The sequence below is a fragment of the Amblyomma americanum genome, chromosome 4, assembly GCF_052857255.1.
Source record: "Amblyomma americanum isolate KBUSLIRL-KWMA chromosome 4, ASM5285725v1, whole genome shotgun sequence".
NCBI lineage: Eukaryota > Metazoa > Arthropoda > Arachnida > Ixodida > Ixodidae > Amblyomma > Amblyomma americanum.
This window is the reverse complement of record NC_135500.1, coordinates 45,389,521-45,417,300: the sequence shown is the minus strand read 5'-3', so window position 1 is coordinate 45,417,300 and position 27,780 is coordinate 45,389,521. Positions and strand designations below refer to the sequence as shown.

At 50.3% G+C, this 27,780-nt stretch overlaps 1 protein-coding gene across 1 annotated transcript; it reads left to right on the top strand.

Moving 5' to 3' along the window:
- Positions 1–852: 852 nt before the first annotated feature.
- On the top strand, positions 853–26,584 carry LOC144130100 (uncharacterized). The gene is made up of 2 exons (XM_077664122.1): positions 853–1,024; positions 25,731–26,584. The coding sequence occupies exons 1-2, from the start codon at positions 853–855 to the stop codon at positions 25,985–25,987; spliced, it is 429 nt and encodes a 142-aa protein (XP_077520248.1). The 3' UTR covers positions 25,988–26,584.
- Positions 26,585–27,780: the final 1,196 nt, after the last annotated feature.

Below are 27,780 nucleotides of genomic sequence, written 5' to 3'. Positions count from 1 at the left end.
CTTTTCATATAGATAACACGAAGCATGCTCCTAACAGGACACACTCAAATCCCTCAGAGATATTCAATCGGATACTGCGATATTTTGACCGTATTAAGCCACCGTGCGGCGCTATAGTGTGATCAAGGGACCCGTATGGGCCCCGAAACGTCGAGTTTTCTTTTCTTCGAAAATTTTGGCAAATGTATGTTTATTTTTACAATGTTCTCACCTCGCCAGAAGGTATTCCGTCCAACTCTGGAGTAAATTGTATATATTGTGCATTCAATTACTTATGTTCAAATATAGGCACTTCTAATATGACTGCCTGTTGCCCATGCCAGAAAGTAGTAGGAACCTCGTCAAGCTACCTTGTTAGTGGCTTTTTGACATTTTCTTCTTCGGTCGTGCTTTCAGGAAAAAAAATGCTCAGTAACGATGAATAAATGATTGATTGCATGAATGAATGAACGAATGGATGAATGAATGAATGTGGCTCAATTAAAGCGATTATGGCGCCCTTTATTTTTATTTGTTTTGTTTGAGTCGTCCTGATTGGTCGATATGTGTGCATAATTTTGAATAATACGCATCTAAATTTACTGTTCTGTGGTGAATCTTAGCGCACATTCGGTGAGTCCTCGTGCTGCCTGGACAGCCAACAAGCACTCTGCGCTTCGGTTTGCCAGGAAACGGAACCTCATGGACCAAATGAAGTTGAATAAATTATGAATTTTGATTTGAACACAGGACGCCCACAGCGAAGCTGCCGTGTGACCTTGAGTATTTGAGCAGCACCTTGATGGCTTCAGAAGAAGCCTCGGCCTACGATCGAAACGAGGGTGAAAGAGGAAAGAGAAGCAGCCACGGCACATGGCGCAAGAAGAAGCAGAGGGAGCAGCGACGGTGTCCGCCTGCGTGGCGGACCGCTGCCAGGGGTCGCCATCGGACGCCACGTTTGACGAAAGCGACACTGAGCGGGGCACCGACTGGGGCCAGCACAGGAGGCGGCCGAGTGTCTGCGACATCTGCCAGGCTGAACAAGGCGAGATGGGGCGAAAAGGGCAGGGGTCTGCCAGCCACGTCCGCTCATTCAGGTTTTCGGCGTCGACCGACCGCAGCGCGTCTTTCACAGTATTGCATACTGTAATCGACGCTTCGACTTGCGCCGAACAAAAACTGACGTTGTTGCTGTTGTTGCGACTGCAGGAAAAATGAAAAGGAAAATGCACCAGCCTGTCCATTGGCGCAGGCTGAATCACAATCGCTGCCACGTGCAGACAGTAGGAGAGTTAGATATGAGAGGAAATCTTGAAAGAAATGACGCGCGTCGCAACAACCGCGTAATGTGAAGCGACGACGACGGTTTGGCAACAGATGCCCCTGGTAACAAGGAGCCCTCACCACAATGGCAAGATCTCCTAGATCACAGCCCCGTATGGCCTGGAAGCCACCCCCCAGAACAGACGTACTATCGCAATTAAAGTATTACTGGACGTGTGTTCTCGGAAAAATGTTTATTGCAGCTATCCCTCGCGACCAAGTTGCGTGATATGATTGCCGATAGATAGAGCATGCAGGTCTTGTCATAACGTCACATATTTGAGGCGAAAATGTTTTCCGCATAGTGCCGCAAACTTCTGATCGCGATACTACTTCAATTCGCATTCACTTTCACGGCTGGCGTTCAGCTCATTTCGTACTTAGCTTCGACGCAACATTCCTTTCCGGGCCATTGCATACGAGAGGTTAGGTGTTCTCAAGCCATATTTTCAATGTGGTTTTAGTTTAGACTTAAAATTCTGTTTAGATTAGTTTGGTTACGACGCCGCACTCGCAGATAAGTCATGTCGTACACACGCCTCCTGTACAGCGCACATGTAGCAAACGCCACATGGAGTAGACTGACACAGTGCTAGATTCGATAACACTGATCTGCATGAGTTCCGTCAATTGCCTTAAATTTGAATTATGTGCAAGGCCATTTCTTTTCGGCATCTTTTTCTGTTCTGGGCTGCGTTTGACTCAGGACAGAAGACAAGTGCTCGACAAAATACGTCTCTTCCGTGAATGTCGTACCCAATATTGTGCTTGGTAATACGTTTCTGTTCACTAATGTCATTTTCATTTACCTGCTTGATGCGTTTCACCTTATAGCTCTCAACACCTATTCAAACGCTTTTGGTATATACGTATGTTTGAAGTCTAGAGTCTGACGGAAACCCGTCTGGTCGGGATGGTACATGACGAGAGAAGAAGGGGCCGACCAAAAGAAAAGATAAGATAACGTTCCGGCTCCCCCACGGGAGCCTTGTTCACAATGAGGCATAACGTAGCTTCGTCCTTTATTTACACACGGCGCATGAGCGACCCCAGACACCTGGCGTAGATTGGGGGCAAGTTCCCGTCATTTCGATTGAGCGTGTGCGCTGTCGTCTGAATAATAAGTGATTCCAGATAGAGCCGTGACTTGCTGTCCTTTTCTTTTGCAATCACACGTGCCTCGGCCCAGTCTATGTTGTGTGCGGCGGAAACCGAGTGCTCGGCAAGCGCATTTTGACATGCGCGCCGGTTTCTGACGTCACTCTGGTGATCCCGTATTCTTCGTTCAAAGTCACCCGACTCGCCGATATACACACATGGGCAGTCCGCACAGGGTATCGGATACACGACACCTGGGAACTTTTCTTTCTTTAGCTTGTCTTTGGCGTGCACAAGCTGACTCCTCAGTTTTCGAGCTGGCACATGCGCGGTCTTAACTTCGTATGACCGTAATATGCGCGCCAAAGGTTCGCTGATGCCAGGAGCATAGGGAATCGCGGCTCGTTTCTGGGTAGCGGGACTAGCTTGCAGCCTAGGACGTTCCATTTGGCGCTGTACGGAGTCCATGACGTGTACAGGATAGCCACATGTGGACAAGTCACGCCGTACACGCACATCTTCAGCAATCTGGTCTTCTCCTCTGGAACACATTTCTTTTCGTCGGAGGAGCGATGACACCACATAACGTTTCTGGCAATCAGGGTGAACGGACTTAAAATGTAGGTACCGGCCGGTGTGCGTGGGGTTTCTGTAAATGGTGAAATTTAGTCGTGAAGACTGTCTGGAAACGAGTATATCTAAAAATGGGAGGCGGCCGTTGATTTCCTCTTCAACGGTGAACTGTATGCCTAGGCTCCAAACTGTTGAGGTGAGTAGTAAAGTCATGCAAAGCTTCTTTCTTCAGGATGCAAAAGCAGTCGTCCACGTACCTCAGGAATACTTTTGGGGCAGGCGTGAAGGACGCAAGAGCACGGCCTTCGATTTCTTCAATGGCCAAGTTCGAAACTGTCACAGAAATCGATGCACCCATGGCGGCTCCGTGAATCTGCCTGAACGGGACATCCTCAGAAGTGAAGTATGTGTTTGACAGGCAAAATCTCAGCAGGCGGGTCAGGTCATGCACATCTATCGGGGTTCTTTCTGGCAGTGATGGGTCTGATTCAAGGGCAGCGGTGCATGCTTCCACGGCAAGGTCAATCGGCACACTTGTGAAGAGTGACTTTACGTCGAATGAAACCATGATTTCTTGGGCGTTGATTTTAAGGTTCTGAACCTTTTCGATGAAGTGCTGGGTGTTGCGCAGGTGCGTAGGGCTCCTGCCGACGAGAGGAGAGATAACTCTGTGCAGAAACTTGAACAGATTCTGAAGCGGCGAGCGCGTAAAATCCACTATAGGGCGCAGAGGGACCTCAGGCTTGTGAATCTCACAGTGAATCTTACAGCTTGTGAATCTTACAGCATACAGTTAACCGTTGAAGAGGAAATCAACGACCGCCTCCCATTTTTCGATATACTCGTTTCCAGACAGTCCTCACGTCTAAATTTCACCATTTACAGAAAACCCACGCACACTGGCCGGTACCTACATTTTCAGTCCGTTCACCCTGGTTGCCAGAAACGTTCTGTGGTGTCATCGCTCCTCCGACGAAAAGAAATGTGTTCCAGAGGAGAAGACCAGATTGCTGAAGATGTGCGTGTACGGCGTGACTTGTCCACATGTGGCTATCCTGTACACGTCATGGACTTCGTACAGCGCCAAATGGAACGTCCTAGGCTGCAAGCTAGTCCCGCTACCCAGAAACGAGCCGCGATTTCCTATGTTCCTGGCATCAGCGAACCCTTGGCGCGCATATTACGGTCCTACGAAGTTAAGACCGCGCATGTGCCAGCTCGAAAACTGAGGAGTCAGCTTGTGCCCGTCAAAGACAAGCTAAAGAAAGAAAAGTTCCCAGGTGTCGTGTATCCGATACCCTGTGCAGACTGCCCATGTGTGTATATCGGCGAGTCGGGTGACTTTGAACGAAGAATACGGGATCACCAGAGTGACGTCAGAAACCGGCGCGCATGTCAAAATGCGCTTGCCGAGCACTCGGTTTCCGCCGCACACAACATAGACTGGGCCGAGGCACGTGTGATTGCAAAAGAAAGGGACAACAAGTCACGGATCTATCTGGAATCACTGATTATTCAGACGACAGCGCACACGCTCAATCGAAATGACGGGAACGTGCCGCCAATCTCACGCCAGGTGTCTGGGGTCGCCCATGCGCCGTGTATAAATAAAGGACGAAGCTGCGTTATGCCTCATTGTGAACAAGGCTCCCGTGGGGGAGCCGAAACGTCATCTCATCTTTTCTTTTGGTCGCCCCCTTCTTCTCTCGTCATACGTATGTTTACAGCCACAGATTTAAAGGCTCGTTCTTGAGTTTCGCGCCGTTGCAACAGTAGTAGCAGTGGTTGTTACCAGTAGGTGCCACCGGAGCGCGGTAACCACGGGAAAGGAAGGACGAACAGGAAGGTTTCGTGGAAGTAGGGGGGCGAAAGGAGAGAAGAAGAATGCGTAAGTGGAAGGTGACCACCGTGAAAAGATAGGAAGGAGGGTTACTGTCGAGGAAGAGCATGAGGACAGCAGAGGAATGCGCAACCAAAAGGTCATTACCACAGAAAATAGCCGGAGGATGATGTTATGGAAGGAGGCGGGTATAGCTAGAGCGGGGGAAACGGAGGGTTGTTGATGCGAAAGTTTGGCTTCTGGGGAAAGGAAATAGCGCAGTAACTGTATCACTCCCCGGTGGACACCTCAACCGCGCCTAAGGAAAGGCAGAGAGGTAGGTATGAAAGGATGGGTAAACAGGTGCGTATATAGTGTAGGGCTCCGGAATAATTTCGATCACCTGGGGATCTGTATTTAAACGTGCACGGATATCGCACAGCACATGTGCGCGCTTTCCATTTTGCCTCGCCGGTGGATGGCCTCCCGAACCCACAACCATACATCTACATACAAAACGAGGAGTTTGACTACCACGCTGTCATACAGCACTATAGGCAAAGCCGCATCATATTGTCGCGAATACTGTCTTTCGACGGACGAAGCCATCGCTTCGATGAAAACTCGGGAAAATCTCGTTGCCCTAAGTGTCCTGGAAGAAGAAGTGAGCGTCCCACCCCGTTCAAGCCTTATCGTGAGCGTAGGTGCCACGAAAGCCATTAACGCTGAAGCCATCATTGAGGGGAACATGCAGTTGCTTCTAGACCGAGGAATCTGCATCGCAAGAGGCATCCCACATTTCCGCAATGGCGAGGCCGAAGTACTGCTGACTAACTTCAGCGAAGAATACCGGCACATTAACAGAGGAACGACGATTGCTTTCTTCGACGAAATATCTGACGTCCGAGACTCCTTCGCCCTCTCCGACCCCTCCGCAGAAGATTCGCCTGACCAAGAGAACTCGCCCACTTTCGACATCAACCCAGCCCTGCACCGGAACAGACAAGACCAGATCCGCAATCTGCTTCAAAGCTACAGTGAGTGTTTTTGGACATCGCCGAAGGTGCGACAGACGCAAATTGCCAAGCATCGCATTATAACGGATCAACACGTCCGACCTCTCCGTCAAAGCCCCTACCGTGTGTCACCGCGAGAACGACAAGCCATCCGGGACCAAGCCGAAGAAATGCTTCGCGACGACGTCATCCAGCCTTCAAACAGCCCATGGGCGGCACCGGTTGTCTAGTGAGAAAGAAAGACGGCGCACTTCGATTCTGCGTCTATTACCGCCGCTTGAACAACATAAAAAAGAAGGACGTCTACCCCCTCCCCCGCATCGACGACACACTGGACCACCTCTGCAACGCCAAATATTTCTCATCGATGGACCTCAAGAGCGGCTACTGGCAAATTGAGGTCGACGAAAGGGATCGCGAGAAGACAGCATTCATAACTCCGGATGGGCTGTTTGAGTTCAAGGTCATGCCATTTGGTCTCTGTTCCGCACCGGCGACGTTTCAGCGAGTAATGGATACAGTGCTGGCAGGCCTGAAGTGGCAAATTTGTCTGGTATATTTAGATGACGTCGTTGTCTTTGCCTCGAACTTAGAAGAGCACCTCAAAAGACTTCGAACAGTACTAGACGCCATCAAGTCGTCTGGCCTAACCTTGAAGGCAGAGAAGTGCCACTTTGCCTACGAAGAGCTACTGTTTCTAGGCCACATCGTTAGCAAGGAGGGAGTACGCCCGGACCCGCAGAAAACAGCTGCTATTGAACAGATTCCACCGCAGACCGATAAGAAAGCAGTGCGCAGATTTCTCGGACTGTGCGCATATTACCGACGATTTGTGAAAAACTTTTCACGCATCGCCGAGCCCCTGACCCAACTGACGAAAACAGACGTGCCATTTAAATGGGAAGCGCCGCAAGCAGAAGCCTTCAAGGAACTTCAGCGTAGTTTACAGTCCCCACCGACCCTCGCGCATTTTGATGAAAACGCCGATACTGAAGTTCATACCGACGCAAGCAGCGTGGGCCTAGGTGCCGTTCTCGTTCAAAAAAGTGACGGGCTGGAGAAGGTCATCGCATACGCTAGCCGTTCCCTTTCCAAGGCTGAGGCTAACTATTCGACAACTGAGAAGGAGTGCCTTGCCATCATCTGGGCTACGTCGAAATTCCGCCCCTACCTCTACGGACGGCCGTTCAAGGTGGCCAGCGACCACCACGCGCTCTGCTGGCTTGTCAATTTGAAGGATTCCTCTGGCCGACTCTCTCGATGGAATCTCCGTCTCCAGGAGTTTGGCGTCACCGTCGTTTACAAGTCCGGACGCAAGCACTCTGACGCCGATTGCCTCTCACGAGCCCCTGTAGATGCAACGCCGACGGACGACGATGAGGACGCCTTCCTGGGACCCATCAGCGCAAGCTCTTTTGCTCAGCAGCAACGCTCGGACCCCAACCTAAAAGGCCTCATCGAGTACCTGGAAGGCAAGGTTTCTTCACCTCCCGCTTCATTCAAGCGAGGACTGTCTTCCTTCTGTGTGCAGAATGAGGTTCTTGTGAAGAACTTTACAGCGAACAAAACAGCCTACCTCCTTGTTGTACCTACTTGTCTCCGCGAATAAGTTCTACAGGCTTCACACGACGAGCCGACAGCTGGACATCTCGGGTTTACTCGCACCCTCCGCCGCATTCAAGACAACTATTACTGGCCCCGACTGTCTGCCGATGTCGCACACTATGTGAAAACATGCCGAGATTGTCAGCGACGAAAGACTCCTCCCACACGACCAGCAGGATTTCTGAACCCCACTGAACCTCCCTCAAGGCCCTTTCAGCAGATTGGCATGGACTTGCTTGGCCCTTTTCCAACGTCACATCTGGAAATAAGTGGATCATCATAGCGACCGACTACCTGACCCGCTCCGCCGAGGCGAAAGCCCTACCGAACGAAACAGCAGCAGAAGTCACCAAATTTTTCGTGGAGTGCATTCTTCTTCGACACGGCGCCCCCGATGTGCCCATCAAGGACAGAGGAACAGCATTTACGGCGGAACTAACGCAAGCCATCCTGCGCTACAGCCAAACCAGCCACCGGAGGACAACTGCATACCACCCGCAGACCAACGGACTGACCGAGCGCCTGAACAAAACTATCGCCGATATGCTCGCTATGTATGTCGATGCCGAACATAAAACCTGGGATGTCATCCTGCCTTACGTCGTCTTCGCCTACAACACCGCAGTGCCGGAGACCACCCAGATGACGCCTTTTAGGCTCGTCCATGGCAGGGATGCCACGACCACGCTAGACGCCATGCTGCCCAACGTTACAGAAGAAGAGAACGTCGACGTTGCCGCCTACCTTCAACACGCAGAAGAAGCTCGAAGGCTTGCCCGATTACGGATCAAAGGTCAGCAGCGGTCCGACGCCAGACGCTACAACCTACGAAGACGCAACGCGGAATACAAGCCAGGAGACCAAGTCTGGGTGTGGACGCCCATACGCCGCCGTGGATTGAGTGAAAAGCTTTTGCGCCGCTATTTCAGCACGTACAAAGTTCTTCGTCGGCTGGGTGAACTGGATTATGAAGTCATCCCTGACGCAATGTGTGCATCCCAGCGACGCCGCGTACGACCTGAAGTTGTCCATGTAGTCCGTCTGAAGCCGTATTATGCGTGCTAAAGGCCGCTGCATTTCCATGCTCTATTTTCGCAAGATCTGTTTTTTTTTCTTACTAGTCGCATTATTTGTTTTAATGCATCGGGTCGATGCTTCTTTCAGAGGGGAGTAATGCCGCGAATATTTGCAGTGTGTCCGTTTTTCAAATCGGCCGCCACATCACATGATCGCTTTGTTTGCTACGCAAGACGTGATTAGATTTATCTCGATTGATCGCAGCCAGGCAGAGCTGATTCTACGTTGTTTCGGAATTTTCTAGTAACTTTGCGCTCCTTATCTCGAAAGTTCGCTATCAGCTTTAAATTGAGCACGGCCGACAGCGGCCGGCATTCTGTTCGACGACCGCCGAGCACGCTTGTCGGTTCGCCGCCGCCGAGTGATTCAGTCCATTGTGGGTGCAAGTCAGCGCAATAAACAGTTCTTTTAGAAGACCCTTTCGTCCGTCTTCATCTCTGCTTCGACTGCCGTCACCACTACGTGACAATATACCCTCCTTCCTACTCATCAGTAGACGACTTACAAAGCAAACATTGGCGACAACTTCAAGCGAACTCGTTACCATCGTCTCAGTTTGCCCACTTTTTCTACCTCACCCTCTTCCCCTCGTAGTGTGCCACCCGCGGAGCCAGTCTCCCACATTAAACCACTTCATCTGGGAATCCCAAAATTCTATCGGTGTCCCGCCCATTCACACACCCATCCCAGCATTCTGGGAGACCGCCCTTCTGGCTACACGAGCCGGCGAACAGCGCAAGCTAACTAACCAGGCAAGATTTTTGCCCTGCAGTTATTAAATAACCGTTATCTCCGACTCCTCCTTGGGAACCACCCAAAGGGTAGATGCATTGGAGGTATGGCAGGAGTGGAAGAATGTGTAACCGGAAGGTGGTTGCCTTGGAAGAGGTGGGGAAGGGGTAATGCTAACCTGGAGGGAGGTTACCATAGAAACGAACCGGGAGCTAGAGTACGGCGAGAGGGGCCGAATGGGCACGCACCCTCTGCAGCGGATGCTGAGAAATCACCGCGTGATGAGAGGCAGACTGAAGTGGAATGCTATTCGAAGAACGAGTATGCGCGGAAAATTAATAAAAAGATCATATAACTGAACAGATGTTTATGTGCCTCTGAAATTGTTGACCTTAGCCTATGGCGAGAGGAAAATACCTCAACAGCTGTCGCTGAATCTCGCGTTAAACAGAACTAACCGTCATGTGAGTTTTTCTGACATGTTCTAATTACACGAATAGGCTTTCTCTGGATTTGTGATTGTGTGTGTGGATTTGCGTCGTACATGTTTCTTCTTTTCCGCGCCAATTCGACGTATGTAGCCGTTTGGTGATTATTACCTTGGTCAGAAATGTTAATTTAATAGCAGTCACGAATTATTTTCCCTCTCTCTTGTTGTTTGTGCGATGTTGTTGCACATCCAGATGTTGACGTGGAGTGGTAGAGGGCGGGTCTCGTGAGTGACCCGTGGGAGGTACTTTGCGACTGGTGAGTTTGAGACAGGCGTGCAGGTCTTCTGACGTTGGCACTTGGAAAGGCTTTCCTCAAAAAGTTATTTATTACAATATTTACAAAACTGATTTACATATCCGCTTTAACTAAAAAAAACAAAACTCCAAACTCTCGCGACTCCGGACCGCCATCGGCCACTAACGGCCGCCCAGCCCGGCCGCCGCTCAAGGAACTCGCGTCTCCAACTCCGCGACCCCAGGACCACCACCGGCCGCACACGACCGATCTGTCCAGCTGCCACCAACCCACTTCCCACGCTCTCCTTAGAGCGCACCCATCTCATTGTCCTCCCGCCAAAACTACACCCTCAGTCAATAGGTGACTTTCCCGCCACATTTAGGACGCTACATATCACAACACAAAATAAAAGCACACAATATAAAACACACGCCTTGCAAGGCAAAAGAAAAGCACAAAATATCGAACACACGGCTCGCTGCAAGCTGCCGTGGCTAACTAGAAAAATGCCACAACGAGGGGAGAGAAACCATTTAGGACACATGCGTCCTGTTAGCCGCTCTGGCCTAGGGTGCCCGGATGCCCGCTCGCCTCCGGCGCTGGCCCATCGAGCAAGCTGCCGTGGCTAACTAGAAACATGCCACAACGAGGGGAGAGAAACCATTTACGACCCATGCGTCCTGTTAGCCGCTCTGGCCTAGGGTGCCCGTATGCCCGCTCGCCTCCGGGCCTGGCCCATCGAGCAAGCTGCCGTGGCCAACCAGAAGCAAGCCACAAGGAGGGGAGACAAATTCTTTACGAAACATGCGTCTGATCGGACCTTTCCCCCTCGCTTAGGCAGAGGCTCCCGAAACTAGCACGTGACGCCGCCCTGAGAGCCTCTCCCTTTTGTCGGTGCGTTCCCCTGCTCCCCTTCTACGACCCTCCTCACGCCTTACCACGACGTACGCCAGCTATGTCGTGACAATAGCGGTTTTACATTTCACCCCCTTCCCCCCCCCCATTAACAGGTATTCGGGACAGTGCATATATTCCGTGCCACTAAGCTTTGCAGCATATCATGTTCTGTTCTGTTGCCAGCGCTCATGACGTGACCCAGAAACTTCAGCCGTTGGAACGAAAAGTGGCATTTTTCTGGTTTGAGCGAAAGGCCGGCCAATCGTATGGCCTCCAGTACTGCACTCAAGCGCTTGAGATGCAACATCGTCTAGGTAGACGAGGCTGGACAGCCATTTGAGGCCAACGAGGTCAGTGTTCATCATTCTTTGAAAGGTGGCAGGAGCGGAACACAAGCCGAAGGGGAGCAGCTTGAACTCATACAACCCGTCGGGACTAACGAACGCTGTCTTGTCGTGGTTCCGTTCATCCACCTCAATTTGCCAGTACTACACACTGCGGAGGTCAAGAGAAGAAAAGTAGCGGGCATGGCGCTGCTGGTCGAACGAGTCATCAATTCGACGTAACGGGTAAACGTCCTTTTTAATAATTTTGCTAAGTCTTCGATAGTCGAGAGAAAATCTGAGTGTCCCATCCTTCTTTGCGACCATCGCAACGGGTGAAGCCCATGGGTTTGCCGACGACTGTATAATATCATTACGGAACATTTCGTCAGCCTGCAGCCTATCGCCTCCCGTTATTTCGCCGACACTCGATAGGGGTGCTGACGAATACGCCCTTCATTGTCATCAACTATGATGCGATGTTTCGTTATGGACGTCTACCTGACCTATGAGGTGGTCAAAAAGGAGTCATGGAAATAGTCAAAGATATATAGTTTGCAGGCGGCGTTCCTGATCAGTGCTCGAACAAGGATTAAATTTAGCCTTAACTACTTGACTATGCCTCCTTAGAGCGGCCTCTCTACGTTGACAACGCGCAGTGGGTAGCGGGCTCGCTATGTTCATCGAAATAGACGATGGCTGTGTTTTTAGGCAAGTGGCGGTATTCGGCGCTTAAGTTCGTGACTAGAAGCTGAGTTCGCTTTTTCTGCAGGGCAACGACGCCCCGAGCGATGCATACTTGTTGGCTCAGCAGTAAAGACAAGTTCGCTTCTGCGATAACGTTGTACGCGCGGAGGTTTTCGCACTCCACCGCAGCAAACAAGCACGCGGTGGTAGAGTGATGTGATCGTCGGACACACGAAAACCTGGCCTGCCTGGCTCGCTGTCGTCAGCTATGGTGCACGGGGCGGAGAATGTCACCATGAGTTCGCGGAGGTCGATGACAGCACCGTTTTCGTGAAGAAAATCGAAGCCCAGGATTAGGTTCTTGGAGCACTGAGCCTGCACAGCGAAGAAGCCCGTGAAGATGATACCGCGAATCTCATCCTAGCACTGCAGACGCTGAGTGGCATCACCACATGGAGGCCAGCTGTCCGTATATGTGTTTCGTGCCAGTGTCAGTCCTTTTCCCACGAGAGTAGCAAGACCACGACTCTTAACAGAGAAATTCGCGCCGGTATCTATGAGGGCAGTCAGATGGTGGTTGTCAGCGACGACTGGTATTTCGGCGGAAACGAGTTCACTTTCTGGAACGTCGGTCGTGGAAGGAATAGGAGTGTGGGGTCGCTGTGTTCGTCACAAAACGGCGTCGAGTAGAGGCTTCTCTGACGTTGGAAGGTGGTCGGAGGTTCGGAAGTAGAGGTGGAAGGTCGGGTTGACTGGTAAAGTCGGCGAGCAGAGGACGTTCGAATTGTGGAGAGACGATGGCACAACCCCGGGCGGTGACCGTCCTCAGTTTTCTCGGCGTGGACAAGAGGACAGCCGAAGGTTCGGCTGGCGACCCATGGGGAAGAGAACCGACGGGGCGATGGTGACATGGAATAGTGCTGTGGTGAGGGCGCAGGGGGGGACGGTGGTCGTCATGTACTGGTCGATGTCACGGGGTCATCAACTTAAACGTGGCCGGGGTGCGTCAGGTGAAAACCCTCGCAGGCCCATCCGACGATACAAGCTGCGGCGCAGTATGTGGCCGGCGGCACTGCAGTGGAAGCACAGGGGCCGGTTCAATGTGCGTCACGCATGTGCCTTGCTGGCCATGGCCATGCGTCAGAAAGCAGGCGAAGTCGAAAACCGTTGATGCGGTGCAGTTGGAGCAGGGCAGTAAAACGCCGGTGGTGCTGGCGCAGAACTGCGCAACGCTTCGCTGTACGTCACGATATACGGCGCAGGCGGCGGCTGGGGTGTGGGACAGGGCATTGGCTGCACCGCGCGGCGCACTTCGTCAAGGACGACATATAGGTGGCTCCGAGACCCGGATATCGCTCTACAGACCGAAGCTTCTGTAGCTCTTCGCGCACAATCCACAATACCCCTGACTATCTCTCAGAGGGCCTCAATCTCCGTGCCGGGCAGCATTATGTGGGCGTCCATAGCAGTTGTATCTGCTGGACGGTCGTAATGCGCAAACATCTGCCGCAAGGCGCGCTGCAGGCTTGTCGCCTCTCGAGCAAAATCAACCACAGTGCTAGGGGGGTCGCGCACAAGACCTATGCCACGGTCGGGTTCGAACCCGGGGACTGCGGATTCGAACCCGACCGCAGGTGCTGCGTTTCGATGGTGGCGAAACGCTAAGGTGCCAGTGTGCTGTGCAATGTCAGTGCACGTTAAAGATCCCCAGGTGGTCGAATTATTCTAGGCCCTCCACTACCGCACCTCTTTCTTCCATTCTTTCACTCCCTCCTTCCTCCTGAACCCCGATCTAGAAGGATGCCACCTAAACGCTCTCCTGTGTCTCCAGCAACCAAGCGTGCGCGCGCTAATGGACGTCAGCAACACAAGCGAAAACTCCGAGCTAAAGCTTTCGCCTCACCGCTTTTTAGGTCAACGATGTGCCCCCCTGAATTTTTTACGTGCACTGACATCGCGCAGCACATGACCCCTGTCAAGTTTCATTATAACATGCCTGGTATAGTTTCAAACCACTCGCTAAGTAAGGCTGTTGGTTTAGGAGTGACGGACGGTCGTGAGTTCATGTCTCGAGCGGGAGGATCTCATCTGCCATTTTGGATAGAAAACCGCGGCCATAGTCAGCGACGAGTTGTCTAGAAGCACTGTCACGCAATATAAGACCTGCGGGATAAATATGTGGCGTCTTCAGCGTGGTTGGTGGGGTTCATTCGAGCGAAAACGTACATGGTGGCGACGGCAACCCATGAACTGCCGGAGCCACGGAGTCAGGAAAAAGGGCTCAGTCGGTCCAATCTGACGCGGTACGTAGTTCGTTGCTACGGACTGACGGTCGAGTTGGAACGGCATCGTTCTCAAAAACGCCTGCACGTTGCTGCGAATCGTCGGCGATGTGTGCGTGCTTCGTTTTTTACCTTACCAGCCACAGTTTGAATCGTAGGTTTTGGCGATGCTGTCGTTGGAGAGAATGGATGTGATTCGAGATGATGAGCACGCAGCACGCGAAGGAATGATGGTCCATAGGAAAGCTCCAAGTGAGAGCTCCGCTGGCATCACACTGCGGCGCTACATTGTTAGTCACTTTGGTACTGGTATGCCGTTTTCACTGGGCGTCTATTTCACCCAGAAAGGTGTCTATAATGCCTCTGTGGGTGATGTCAGATGAGAATTTCAGCTGATCGCATGGTAGTTAGTGCGAAAGAGCGTGTTCCATTGTGATTTCTCTTCATTTCCCGGCACCTGCAATAGGACTGAATGATGATGTCTTGTGAAATAATGCATAAGACTCATTTGGTCCATGGTGAAGAAACGCTGCGATCAACATGCAGATCTTCAGTGCCGAAAATGCGGTGCACAAATCTGGTGTAGCACGGCATTTCGATTGTTTGAATTATACACATATGCTTTATATCTCTCTACATGTTGGGGAACTCTTTGGTTTACGGAAAAAATAATAGTGCTATCTCTCGCAAGCGCGAAGTGAACGCTTGCGCTGTCATCGGATACAACTCAAGAAGCAATATCAGATGCCTGTCGAAGGAGGCCCTCCAGCAAATAACGTCGACAAATGTTAATGGGGTCGTGGCTTATCCGTGGTAATCCCTCTTTTTGCCTTTTTTATAATTAGTCCTCTGAAACGGAAAAAAATAATCAGAGCTCTACTGACCTTAAAGGCAATACACGATAAACGAAAAGAGACTAAAGAATAAAAAAAACATTTTAAAGAAAACATTATGCAAAAAATGCACTCACTAGATTGTTACCCCAGCGTAACCTGAGATTCAGCTGCATATTGCGACATACTCAGGTGGAGAATATGAGAGCGCCTTCGTCTCATTTTAGTTTTCCGTGTACATTCGGCGGACTGGAAATTCTGCAGCTCTAGCACCTCCAGGTGTGCAGCGCCACCCCCGTTCAACCTTTCCTCAGGCAGCGCATTTCGTAGCATCCGCCGCAGATGGACTGCGCTACCTTCCTCCAATGTCGCCGTACTCTTCCTCCTCCTTCGGATGGTCGGATGGTCGCCACCCTTCGGATGGTCGCCACCCTACGCATTCCTTCTATCTCGCCTCACCCTCACCGTCCACGGTTGGGGATTGCTCCCCTTTTGGCACACCCTCCTCCTTATGGTTCCCATTTTAACCGCCTCCGGATGAAACCGACCATATACCGTACTACTGCTGCTACTGCTACTGCTACTACTACTACTACTACTACTACTACTACTACTATTATTACTACTACTACTGCTGCTACTACTACTATTATTACTACTTGTACTACTACTACTACTGCTGCTGCTGCTGCTGCTGTTACTGCTGCTGCTGTTGCTGCTGCTGCTGTTGCTGCTGTTGCTGCTGTTGCTACTGCTATTACGACAACATCGACGAAAAACCCAGGAAGGTACGCTTAACAGCCGTCGCTGTAAAAACATAAGACGAGCCCAGAGTCCAAATCCACCAGGCATCGTTTCAGGATGCAAGCAACAAAGAACCCGACGTATCCCCCCACCCCCTGCTAATCCCCCTGCATGCTTGGCTTAGGGTTAACCAAAACTATGTCGAAGGTATTGGCTGGAGGGCCTCCTTTGATCAGCATTTGCCGCTTCGTTCTTGACTTGTAACTCGCTGTGACTGGAGAGCTTTTGTATACAGTGAGTAGTGTAGATATTTTATACGCTCATATATAGATATTAGCGTACATCAGAGAATAGTTTGCTGTATGTCACGTGTCGTGGTCTGCTCCCTTCGAAGATTTCGACGCCCATATGCAATTTTTATTGGTGCGTCAGGCACAGAGCAGTCGTTACTGATGTCAGTTGTTTCATTGAAATATTCCTTGGTAATTTCTTGGACCAATGCTTGTTTTAATGTCTCCTGTAAATACAAGATCCGCATTCGTATTTTCCCATCCTTTCGTACCTTCTCTTGCTTCCTTGTTGTGTGAGCGCTTGATTTTGTGATTAATTTGGTCTGCGTAGCTTGTGATTGTGTTAATGAAACTGTGTTCTCGATATGTTTTAAAAGGCAGACCTAATTTCACTAGAGAAGTGCAGTGCTTTTACAGCGCTCTTGAGCCATTCATGCACAGCATGCAAATAACTTATACCCTGCGGGCGTTGATTCCACTAGTGTGAATGACCGTGTGCTGTAGTTTCCAAGTAATAAAATACGACTTCTAATAAAGATTTGCACAACTGTTGTGCGAGAGAAACTCGAACACAATTTGACACGTTACATTGCTTGGAAACTCGGGTGCTCGAAAACAACTCCCGGTTCACCGCGACGACTCAATGGCTCTGGCGCTCGGCTGCTGATCCCAAGTTCACGGGATCGGACACCGTCCTCGGCGGCCGCATTCTGATGGAGGCTGTGGGGAACCCAAGGCTGTCAGAATAATAGGATGCACTGCACTGCGGTATCCGTCATAGCCCACGTGTCTCATCAGGGCGTTGAAAATCACAATTTACAATTTGAAAAAAGTTCAAAAATATAGCTGTTACTGTTTTAACATTTCAAATTCGACTTGACCCAGTTGGCGAGGACGAAGGAAGAATATACAAACGCGCGCTGGTTATATCACGTGTTTCAGGAAAAACTTCAAGTAAATCTCAAAAATAGGTTTTTTGAGTTGGACTTCTTTGGCATAGTATTACCAGTGTTCCCGGATACCAGGACAGCGGTGAATCGTTTGAAGTGGTAAGCTGGTTAACGAATTTTAAGAATTAACTTTTTAACTATTAAAGTTATGCGCCCATTTGCAATTAGAGATTTACTGCCGGTTGTTAGTAATAGCGATATGAGGTTTTGGAATTTAGAAAACAGGATTACCATTGGCGCTGTAGCTCGAGCAAATTTGAATTCCTTGACCATAGTTACGTGCACTAGAATGGTTGTTTTGCCTTCACTGATTTTCGAAAGCGCGCGTATTTTGGCACGATGTAGCCAAATTTTGTCGAGCCACAGCACCGAGGATAATCGCATTTTCGAAATTCTAAAAAAATATGTGGCTATTACTAACAACCAGCAACAAATACCTAATGACCACTAGGCGCCTAACTCAGGCAGCTAAATTTTAATTATTAAACATTAGTTAACCAGCTTAATACTTAAAACGATTCACCGGTTTTCTGGTGGGCGCCAACACTGGTAGTACTATGCTGCAAAAGCCATATTTTTACCCCAAAAAGCCTATTTCTGAAAATTACTTAGCATTCACTGAAACACCAGGTGTAGAATTCTCCTCGTAACCAGCACTAGCCGTGTCTTTTTACAGCGAAAGCTGTAGCCGCGTATCTCAAACCAAAGTTAAGGGGTACAATGGCAAGCATGTAGCACATCAGCATCACTCGCGTAACGCGGTTAGCCGGCGGTAGCAATGAAGAGGATAAAAGCATTTATATCACTGCATGGTTCAGGTGTCCGCTATAAAGAGAGCCAGTTTTCTCAAAACGAAGATTATGTTTAGACAACGTAAAACTTGAGGGAAGAATTAAGTTTTTGTTAAGAGTATTAGGTAATAGCGACTATTCAAAAAGAAAAAGAAAAAAAGGGTTCTTGGTGGTGTAGAGTAAGCGTTCCCTGCTGGCTACTCAAGGGACACAGGTTCGCTTCCAGCGCTTCAATACTGATTTTTTTTTCTTTTAAGTGAAATTGCTTGGCTCTGATGTAACGACCCTTTCGACCAATCAGGATTTTCCTGACACAACGTCGATAAACGCAGGGTTTTCCGTCGAAGACTAGACAGTTCCCAGCCTAACCTTACTCGCAGCCTGGGCGTTGTGTCGCATAATTGGCTCACTTGGGGAGGGACACCTCAACTGCGCCGCGAGAGATCATCATTATCATTATCGTCATCATCATTATCATTATTTAGACGATAGCTAGGATCTCGTAGGCGCTGGCAGCGTCTTCGACCAGTTTTATTATTTTTGCTTGAACCTCCTGGTCGGTGCTGAGTTGACAGGTCTCCCACTGGTATTTAGACTTTATTGATAGGGCTCCAGGGGGAGTCCGAGGGCATTCCCATGTTATAAGATATTCCTAAGACACTAAGATACTAAGACCTAAGATATTCCTGTCGGTGGGGCTGCTTGCCAGTCTCTCATGTTGTCAGTTCCTGACTCCTATTATTTCCCCGAGGGTCTTGTGTACTCCCAGATTCAAGAGTCGTTCTGTACTGGCTCGGAAGGGGAGTCCTAGCGCCTGTTTGGTACCTCTGCGTATGACGGCCTCTATCTTTTGCTTCTCGTGCCACGCCAAGTTTAGATAGGGGGCAAGGTAAGCTACCCAACTTGCGACAAATGCCTGGACTATATAGCCTAATCAGATTTCCCGCTCTCATGCCAGAGCGGATGCTATTTGCTATTTGCTATTCTGCGGATGAGCCTCATGGTTTGGCCGGCAGCGCCTTGTAATATCTTTACCGCCTCCTGACCCGATCTGTTCGCTTGTATGAACAGACTTAGGACTCAGATTTTGTCAATTTTTCGATGGGAAGTCGACCCGCCTCGAGGTAGATGTCCGGGGAGGGGGGGGGGGGGGGGGTCTTTGCTGCATGCGCTTGCTGCGACAGAGGAGGTGCTAGGATTTTTCGGCGAGCATTTCAGGCCCTAGGGCTCGACGTATTGCTGAACTAATTAGATGGCCCTCTGCAGGGTCTCCTCGCTGTGGCCATCGCTGCCTTCAGCTATCCACAGCGCGATGTTGTCTGCATACAGCCTGTGATTAAGGTCTCACATAGCTGCAAGCTTCTCAGAGAGCGTGGCTACGTTGAAGAGAAAGAGTGAGGGTACTGAGCCCTGTGGTGTCCTCATGCTAACTGGCTTAATTGCGTAGGATTTGCTTTCTCCAATTTGCATTTTGGCCTCTCTTACCGAGAGGAAGTCTCTGACATAGTTGTAGGCCCTCTCTGCTACACCTAGGTCTTGAAGAAAAAACAAACATGCGCCGAATAAAAGATTGTTTCCAGCTAGCGTTCGTGTGTTTGCCTCGCGACGCAGTTGAGCTGTCCACGGCAAAGTGAGCTAGTTATACGTCTTTCCTATTTCCGTTGTCTAAACTGCGAATAAGGCTCGAGTGGGAACTAGACTGTTTAACTTGCTTCTTGCAAGCGGGCTTTGGACTGTACTGGGAAGATTGGAAGGGGCACGCCATGATGCACAGCAATTCTATGAATCAGGCGTGCGTCTCGTAAACGGCGCTTTCTAGTCGCATCCTGTAGCCCATCTGCACGCAACTCTCTGTCCGTTTCAGCCACGGCTTCTGCGTTTTAAAGCGAAATGTGATCGAACTGACCAGCTGGAGTTCGTGTGGCCGGCCGTGCTCTATGCTTAACGTTCCAATTTTTTTCTTCGTCCTTGTCTCGTCGTAATGCTGAATATATGTTCATGCATTTTTTTTCTCACCAGACAACATGTGTGTACATCAAATCCCGTCTTTTGTTTAATTATAACGTCGTTGTTTAGTTGTCCACACCGGAAATGGCACTGCCTCAGTAACACAAGCCACCATTTTTTGAATGTAGAGTATTGTGCATTTTATGCGTTGCATATTGCAATCACTCAGTTCAGCCCTTGGGTGCGGCCGGGCAGCCACCATTGACCTTTAGCGCAACCACGTGACGTGACGTCACGACAGCCGGAGGAAAAGCTGGGCCCCAACTCGCGCGGTCGCGCGCGGCCGCAGCCACCACCTACAAGTAATCGCTTTGCAGCTCTCGCATGCGACGACAACAACTTCCCTGAACTTCCTTTATCTGAGCCTGCTGCTCACCATACGTCTCCTCGCCAGCGTACATATGCACAAACGGCTCACCTTCCCGGATCAAATGGTACGCCAAAACGTCCAGTGCATCCATCACATGTGGATACCAAAGATGAAGACACAGCTTTAGACAATGCAATCGCGGAGGCTCGCCGCCATGTGATACGCGTCAAAATGTTTTCTCTTATAACTGCGCGAAAAGCATGTATTCGTGCTTAATACAACGAAACGAGCTGTTTTAGACTAAAAGGAGCTAAATCTGAACACATCGCTTTTACAAGTGTCCTTGTGATACTCGTCAAAACTTTTTCTCTTATAACAGCGCGAAAATCTTGTATTCGTGCTTAATACAACGAAACGAGCTGTTTTAGACTAAAACGAGCTAGATCTGAACAAATCGGTTTTACAAGTGTCCGTGTCGCTTTGCAGCTCTCGCATGTGACGACAACGACTTCCTTGAACTTCCTTTATCTGAGCCTGCTGCTCACCATACGTCTCCGCGCCAGCGTACATATGCACAAGCGGCTCACCTTCCCGGATCAAATGGTACGCCAAAACGTCCAGTAAATCCATCACATGTGGATAGCACAGATGAAGACACAGCTTTAGACAATGCAATCGCGGAGGCTCGCCGCCGACTAGACGAATTCACGCAGCGCCGGGAACAGCGTCGTTCTCAATCCTCTCGAAGAATTCTCATTACTCGGGAGCAATCATCAGAGGAATCACCTAGGGTAAGCACTGGCCCACAATCAGGTGCCGACCACCTGTTAGCCGTGACTACCCCGACAGTGGATAAGATATTAGCGCTGATGAAGCAGGTGACATCCCTCATCGTGGAAGCTCTTCGGCCTCGTCATGGATAGCGCATCATCATCGGTGGTGGTGCAGTGGAACGGTCGAGGATTCGCTAATAAGGCCTCTGAAGTGAACATCCGCCTTCGCGACGGAAAGCTGAGGGCATGGGCGTTCCTACTGCAAGAGCATAATGCACTCCCACGCCTTTCAGGTTTCTGCGCATACCATTCACCATCTATCCCTGATCGCCGTTGCACCGCCTCCTCGCTCAGCCCAGGTAAATCTGAAATTTATATTCACAGTTCTGTTCCGCACACACCACTTGACCTTTCACGGTGGTGCAACACACGTCAAGAGGTTGTCGCCCTTCTCGTAAAACCTGCACGCACACCCTTTATTCTAGTTTCTTTTTATAGTCGTCCTGGCTCCGCATCTCCCAATCTGTGATGGGTTCGTTTTCTACGTTCTACCAACTCGGGTATCCCTATTCTAGTTGGTGGTGACTTCAACGGCGCACACACTGCGTGGGGTTACCCATCGGATTCGTCAAGGGGTTCACACATCCAAGGGAGCTTTTCGGATCATTCCTTTCAACTTTTAAACCACCCGAATACTTCTACCCGCCCACGAGGTGGCCCGTATTCACCTGATTTGACTTGGTGGTTAGGCCCCGGTAACCCTCGTTGGGCTGTTGATTCTGATACTTGGGGTAGCGATCACAGCCCTATTTTTATCTCCCTCACGCCTACGCGTGTTCGGATGATACGCCGCACGGTACGAATAACATCATGGGACTCTGTACGCGCAGACAATCATTTATCTACATTCAACCCCTCTTCAGCATTGTCTACTCTATCTGCTGTTCTCGCTACTCACACTATTACCACTACTGTAAATGAAGACGACCCAAGCCCGGACATACCTCTCTTGAATCTGTGGGCTCTTCGTCGCCAGGCGGATCTTTACGCTACTCGTCACCCCGATGACCCTTCGGCTCTTCCTACACTTCACCGCGCTACCGCACGGGCGCGGCGCTATGCAAAGCGGCTAGGCAGGCAACGCTGGGCTGCATGGTGTGCCCGCCTGTCCTCTACGCAGGGCAATCGACATGTTTGGAGAGTGTTTCACGCCATGGAGCGCCCTTATCAGGTTGCAGATTACACAGAGAGCATTCGCCTCGCGCTAAATGTGGATGAGGACACATTTGCACAACAAGCGGCCCGTCAATTTTTTCCAAACCATGACAGCACCGCTACGTCTCCACCTGACTTATCGGTAACAGAGCCCCCCGACGGGATTACTTCTGACCTCACCATGGCAGAGCTGCTGGCCTCCATTGACCGTTTAAAAACTACTACTACTCCCGGGCACGACGGCATACCTAACTCCTTATTCCGTAACTTAGAAGGGAGGGCTTTGGAAACCCTACTTGATACTTTTAACGAAGTGTGGCTTTCTGGTGTCATGCCGGGAGACTGAAAGCATTCTATTGTGGTTCCAATACCCAAATCAGGTCAGCCTCCAGTATCTCTCTCGGCCCTTCGTCCAATTTCCCTTACCCCTACCATCTGCAAGCTTTATGAAAACATTCTAGCCGCACGCTTATCATGGTGGCTGGAATCCCATGATTGTTACCCAGATTCCCAAATTGGTTTCCGCCCACAAATTGGAACGGAGGACGACCTTGCTACTTTGGCTGCTGACGTGCTTGACCACTCTCCACAGAGTCACCTTGTACGAACCGTAATCGCTACAGACATAACAAAGGCATATGATAACATCCTTCACTCTGCCATTCTTGCCTCCCTTCAATCTCTTGGTCTCCCTCACCGGTTCCTCCTCTCCATTCATGCCTTTTTAGCAAATCGAACCTTCAGCGTCTACGGAAAGCTCTTTGGTAATTTCACTTCCAATACAGGAGTGCCGCAGGGCTCCGTTCTGGCCCCCACATTATTTAATTTGGCTTTAATTCCTCTTGTTCGAGCCCTAGAGACCATTCCTTCTATCCGCTTGCTTGCATATGCTGATGATATCACCTTGTGGTGCTGTCATCCAGATGCGTCTATTCATCAGTCGGTCCTTCAACACGCGCTGGATGTATTGACATCTCGCCTCCCACCTCTGGGTCTAACACTCTCTCCTGCTAAATCATATTTCATTCGAATTGGAAATAAAGCAGTCTTACGGAAAGCTCCCCCTTTACATTTTACGGTACATAATTCTCTGATTCCTCAGGTAGAAACTGTTCGTATTCTTGGTCTTCTCCTCCATACATCTGGGACTGGCACCCCGTGGCTGACAGCCACCCGTAAATCGGCTCACGCTACTCTAGGTCTGATTCGTCGCATAGCTATGCGTTCTGGTGGCGCACGTGCTCATCGGCCCGCCAGCTTGTGCGCTCTATCCTTCAGCCACGGATAGTATATCAGGCTCAATTTCAACGTCTCACCCGCAGACAGTGGGACTCCCTTGAAGCTATCAATCGTGAGGCTATGCGCGTCATAACATATCTGCCTCGTTTAACACCCATACCTGTGCTACAGGAGTTCGCCCAACTTAATACACTCAGTGAAATCATCGACCAACGAGTGGCAAATAGAGCTCGAAAACAGTCTCTCAACCTTCATCGTATAAAGACACTTCCACCGTGGTCCTATTGCCAGCTCACTGACAATCGCCCCACTGTTTCCCCGTCGGTATCAGCAGCGTATCTGCCTGAAGGGTGCATATTATACACGGATGCATCTCATTCTGCAGAGAGGGGAGTTACTGCTGTGTATAGTCCATCTCATCCGCATCTCAACTCTCGCGCGACGTATACTGCGGATACGTGCACTCCCCTGGCATTGGAACTTAAGCCATTTACAATACCAATGCTTCCCTTCCGCTCGTTCCAACATTCAATACAGTTCACATTTACACCGACTCCCGCGCCGCCCTTAAACAGCTGAAGGCTGTTCGACGAACGTTCCAGATTTCACAATCTATTCATGTGCTCTGCGCAAAGTATCCACGTCCTGTGCGCATACACTGGATTCGCGGCCATGCCCAGGATCCACATAATATTCAAGCGGATGCTATGACTCATCTTTATACATTAGAGGATCCGCCACCTTCCCCTCTTCCCCCAGATCCGTTCCTGTCCCACGTTTTGCGATTCCGAAGTTCTGCGCCAGCGAACACGCGCTCCAGTTCCTCCGTGTTCGCACCCTCTCCCCCGTAGTCTTACTCGGCAGGAGGAGGTATCCGTGCGCCGGATTCGGGAAGGGGCGGCTCTGACACCCCTCTGTCCGTCATCGGTGGCGTGCCAAAGATCTGCCACTACCTGACAGGTGCCCTCACTGTAGCGCTGCACCGGACATATGTGATGTGCGGCACTTGTTGTGGACGTGCCCAGCGACGGCTGCTATCAGAAAACAGCTCCTCAGGGAGGTGGGCCTGCGGTGGAACCGCGAAAATGACTTCGTGAAGTGGACAATGAACAACCGTTTCATTAACAACCTCTGCGACTACCTCAGCGCAACGGTTCTTCACTCCTTCTTTTAACTTTCAATCCCGTGCATTCCTCCCCCCTTTCCTTTTTCAACCTATGCCTCATGGCACACTTCTTGAATAAAAAAAAAAGACTCCCGCTCCTCCCGCTAGGGGCGCTACGCCGGCGCGTGACGTCACGGAGGAAAAGCTGGGCTTCAACTGGCGCGGTTGCGCGCAGCCGCAGCCACCACCTGGCTCCCGCTCCTACAGCTAGGGGTGCTGCGCTGTGATTGACGTCACGGCATATGTATAAAAGAGCCGCGCTCCTTCGCCGGGACAGTCTTATAGCCCTGCCACACGGGCATTTCGAGGGCCCTCGAACCGATAGTCTATCGACTCAAAGGCGATCGAGCGCTGCTACACGGGCAGTTTCTATGGCGATCGAGTCAATAGCCTATCGAGTCAACGGAGCAGCACGGAACTCCATCGAGATATGCAACGCATTCTTGGCTTAACTAAGCTAAGCCTGGATATTTTTTTATCGTGAAGACAAAAATTTTCCCGCCTCAACCGCTGGCTCGTTTGCGGCGAAACCCACGCAAAAAAATATATCAGAACAACTGAGTTAACGAGGCTTCATCTTTCAAAGAATTGTTTGATCTCTTTTTTGTCGAGTGACTATGAAATTCAGCTCATATCGTCTGCTTTCGTGACTCTCCGAAAGCATCGTGGGGTGACAGCCGAAAACAGATGGCGTCACTGCCTCCCTTCAACGAAAAAGCTGCATTTGTGGGTTTCGATTCACCGATCTCGATGCAGGCATTTATGTCTTTGCATCATGCAAGGCTCACCTAAGTAAATACTACGATACTACGATAGTAAAACTAGCTACGATAAAAAGTTACTATAATACGCAAGCTCTCTGTGCAGTTTCACCGCAAATGAGCGAGTGGGTGAGGCGGGGAAATTTTTGAAAGTCTTCACGATAAAAATGCACAATACTGTATGAGTTTTATGCAAACTACGCTACCACTCTACATCTTCCCTGCTCTTTACTGCTGCGTCGTGCTACAGCTGATACATAACTTGTCCTCTGCGCTCTAGTGTAGTGCATGCCACTCGCTCTCGGCGCCCTACGCTGCGGCGCTGCACCCCAGCTTTGTCGCACTTGCTATTTCCTCCACCCCAGACATATCCTACACTGCCTGGCTGTTCAGACCTCCACGCCAAGCTCGCGGAACAGGAGCACTTCCCATAACAGCTGCCGCTGTCATATAAACCTGACAACATAGCTGCGCACTTGTGGCTTAGAAGTCTGCTGCTCTCGTTGACGCAGGCCTCGCCGCACTACCAGGCCTAAGCGGGCCCGGCCTGAACAGCGATTCATCACGGGCCGGCGACGTTAGCCGTGCCTTCCTGTCTGACTGGGCCTTCCTGAGCGCAGTGGCGGCTGTCGCGTCCGCCCTCGTTTTGTTGCTGCTTCTGGCCTACCTGAGGGACGACACCGGACTCAACGAACTCGTCCCAAAGCTGGCTATGAGAATGCTTGAGCGAGAGGGACTCCTTTACTCACACTCCTTTTATGTTTTATGAGGCGCTGCCCATAGCGCCGCGCGAGCCGGCTCTGGCACGGCTGGCCGCGCGTGTACTGAAGGTGACGAGTGAATCCAGAAATCGGCTTATTTTTCCTTAAGCCCTAAAAATAGAAGCGACGAAAATATTTCAAGTGTTTTTAACAAGATAGCACTAAATGCTCTGATCTCCAGAAAATGTGGTGCCGGCGTTGTGGCCGAAAAGTCCCGGGCATGTCTCTGGCAGGTGGTTCCCAGAGAGCAAGCTAGGAGGCAGGTGGACCGCCTAGGTCACGTGACCTTGAGGCGTTATCAGAACCTTCCCACCAGATCGTGAGCAAACTGCCCACCATGGCAGATGGCAGTCAATGATTAGTCGCTCGGGAAGAACAACCTGGGCCCCACAATGCCCTACGCTGGGAGCACCTGCCATCGCAGGACAGTGACGCTGCGCTTAACCACTGCAGCACTACGCCTGCAGTGGTGCGAGGACTCTCAGGGATGTATGAATGTATACTAGAGAAGGACCTTCTCTATATACGGGAATTAATGCAACACACCATCGCGTCACACCCTTAATGCAGTACCAAAGGAGCAGCACGGTCGGAATTTCCAAAACCCACACACTAAACACGAATTTAACGAAAAGATGCCCAAATGGGTATCAAATAAGTTGTCGTTTTTTCAGCCAATAAACAATAAATAATTTATTATCGCCCAGGAATGTTTTTCCCGCGCGCAATGGGAATGTTTTTTTCGCTTCCTTCAAGAAAGTTTATGGGTTTTAAAGTATGAAAGGGACTCAGACTGTGACGGGTGCCGTAATGGAGCGCTCCAGATAAGGTCGACCACCTGGGCTTCTTTAACGTGCACCGACATCGCTAAGTACACGGGCCTTAAGCATTTCGCCTACATTGAAATGCGACCACCTCGGTCGAGGTCGAACCCGCGTCTTTCAGGTCATCAGCCGAGTGTCATTACGACTGAGCCACCGCGGCGGATTCGTTCAACGAAGTGGTACGGGGTGCCTGGGGGGAATTTTTTCCTGCATATAGGGAGTTTTCAAAGGTAGTCTCTGGAATTAAATTTGCAGCCATTTAGGCCTTATGAGACTATTACGGGATGCGAACTGACTTTATTCCGTCACACGGAATAAATAGTTTATTCCCACGCAGGAAAGTTTTTCGGGTGCAAAGGCAATATATATAACTTAATTGAAGAATTGGCGGGGTGCTGAAAGAATATTTTTTCATGACAACAGGAGTTTTTAAAGGTAGCCTCTGGAAATTATTTTACAACAATTTATCGCTTACTGAGAGAATTACAGAAGACAATTTTACTTGCTCAGGAAGGTATATTTTTGGGGGGAATCTGCTCCCAGTGAAGAATTTCTCGGACCTCCTGCAGCCTGGGGTCCTTTCAGGAAGAGCTGCTACGATATGCAAAAACTGTATTCCAGTGCACATGTTGCATTAGGCTGTGAATACAGTATGCATTGCAGTAACACATTTCCGATATTCAGGGGGATAGAGGAAGCATAACTCCAGTTGGAGATGTCACCTGAGGCGTCAGGTGGCATAATACAGTGAGGTAGGTCCGTACTCGACGGGGACACTGCAGGATACGGCCAGAGTGATGCGGGGACGACGAGCTGCCGAACAAATGGCAGAACTATTGTTAATTGGGACAAAATGGTAGCGAAAATAGATTGGGGCAATCGAGGTGCCTAGCGGTGGGCCCGTCTGCATGCGCTTCCGGAAACCGCCACAAGCGCCGGCCGCCGCCGCACGTTACGGTCGGAACACTCAGAACCGC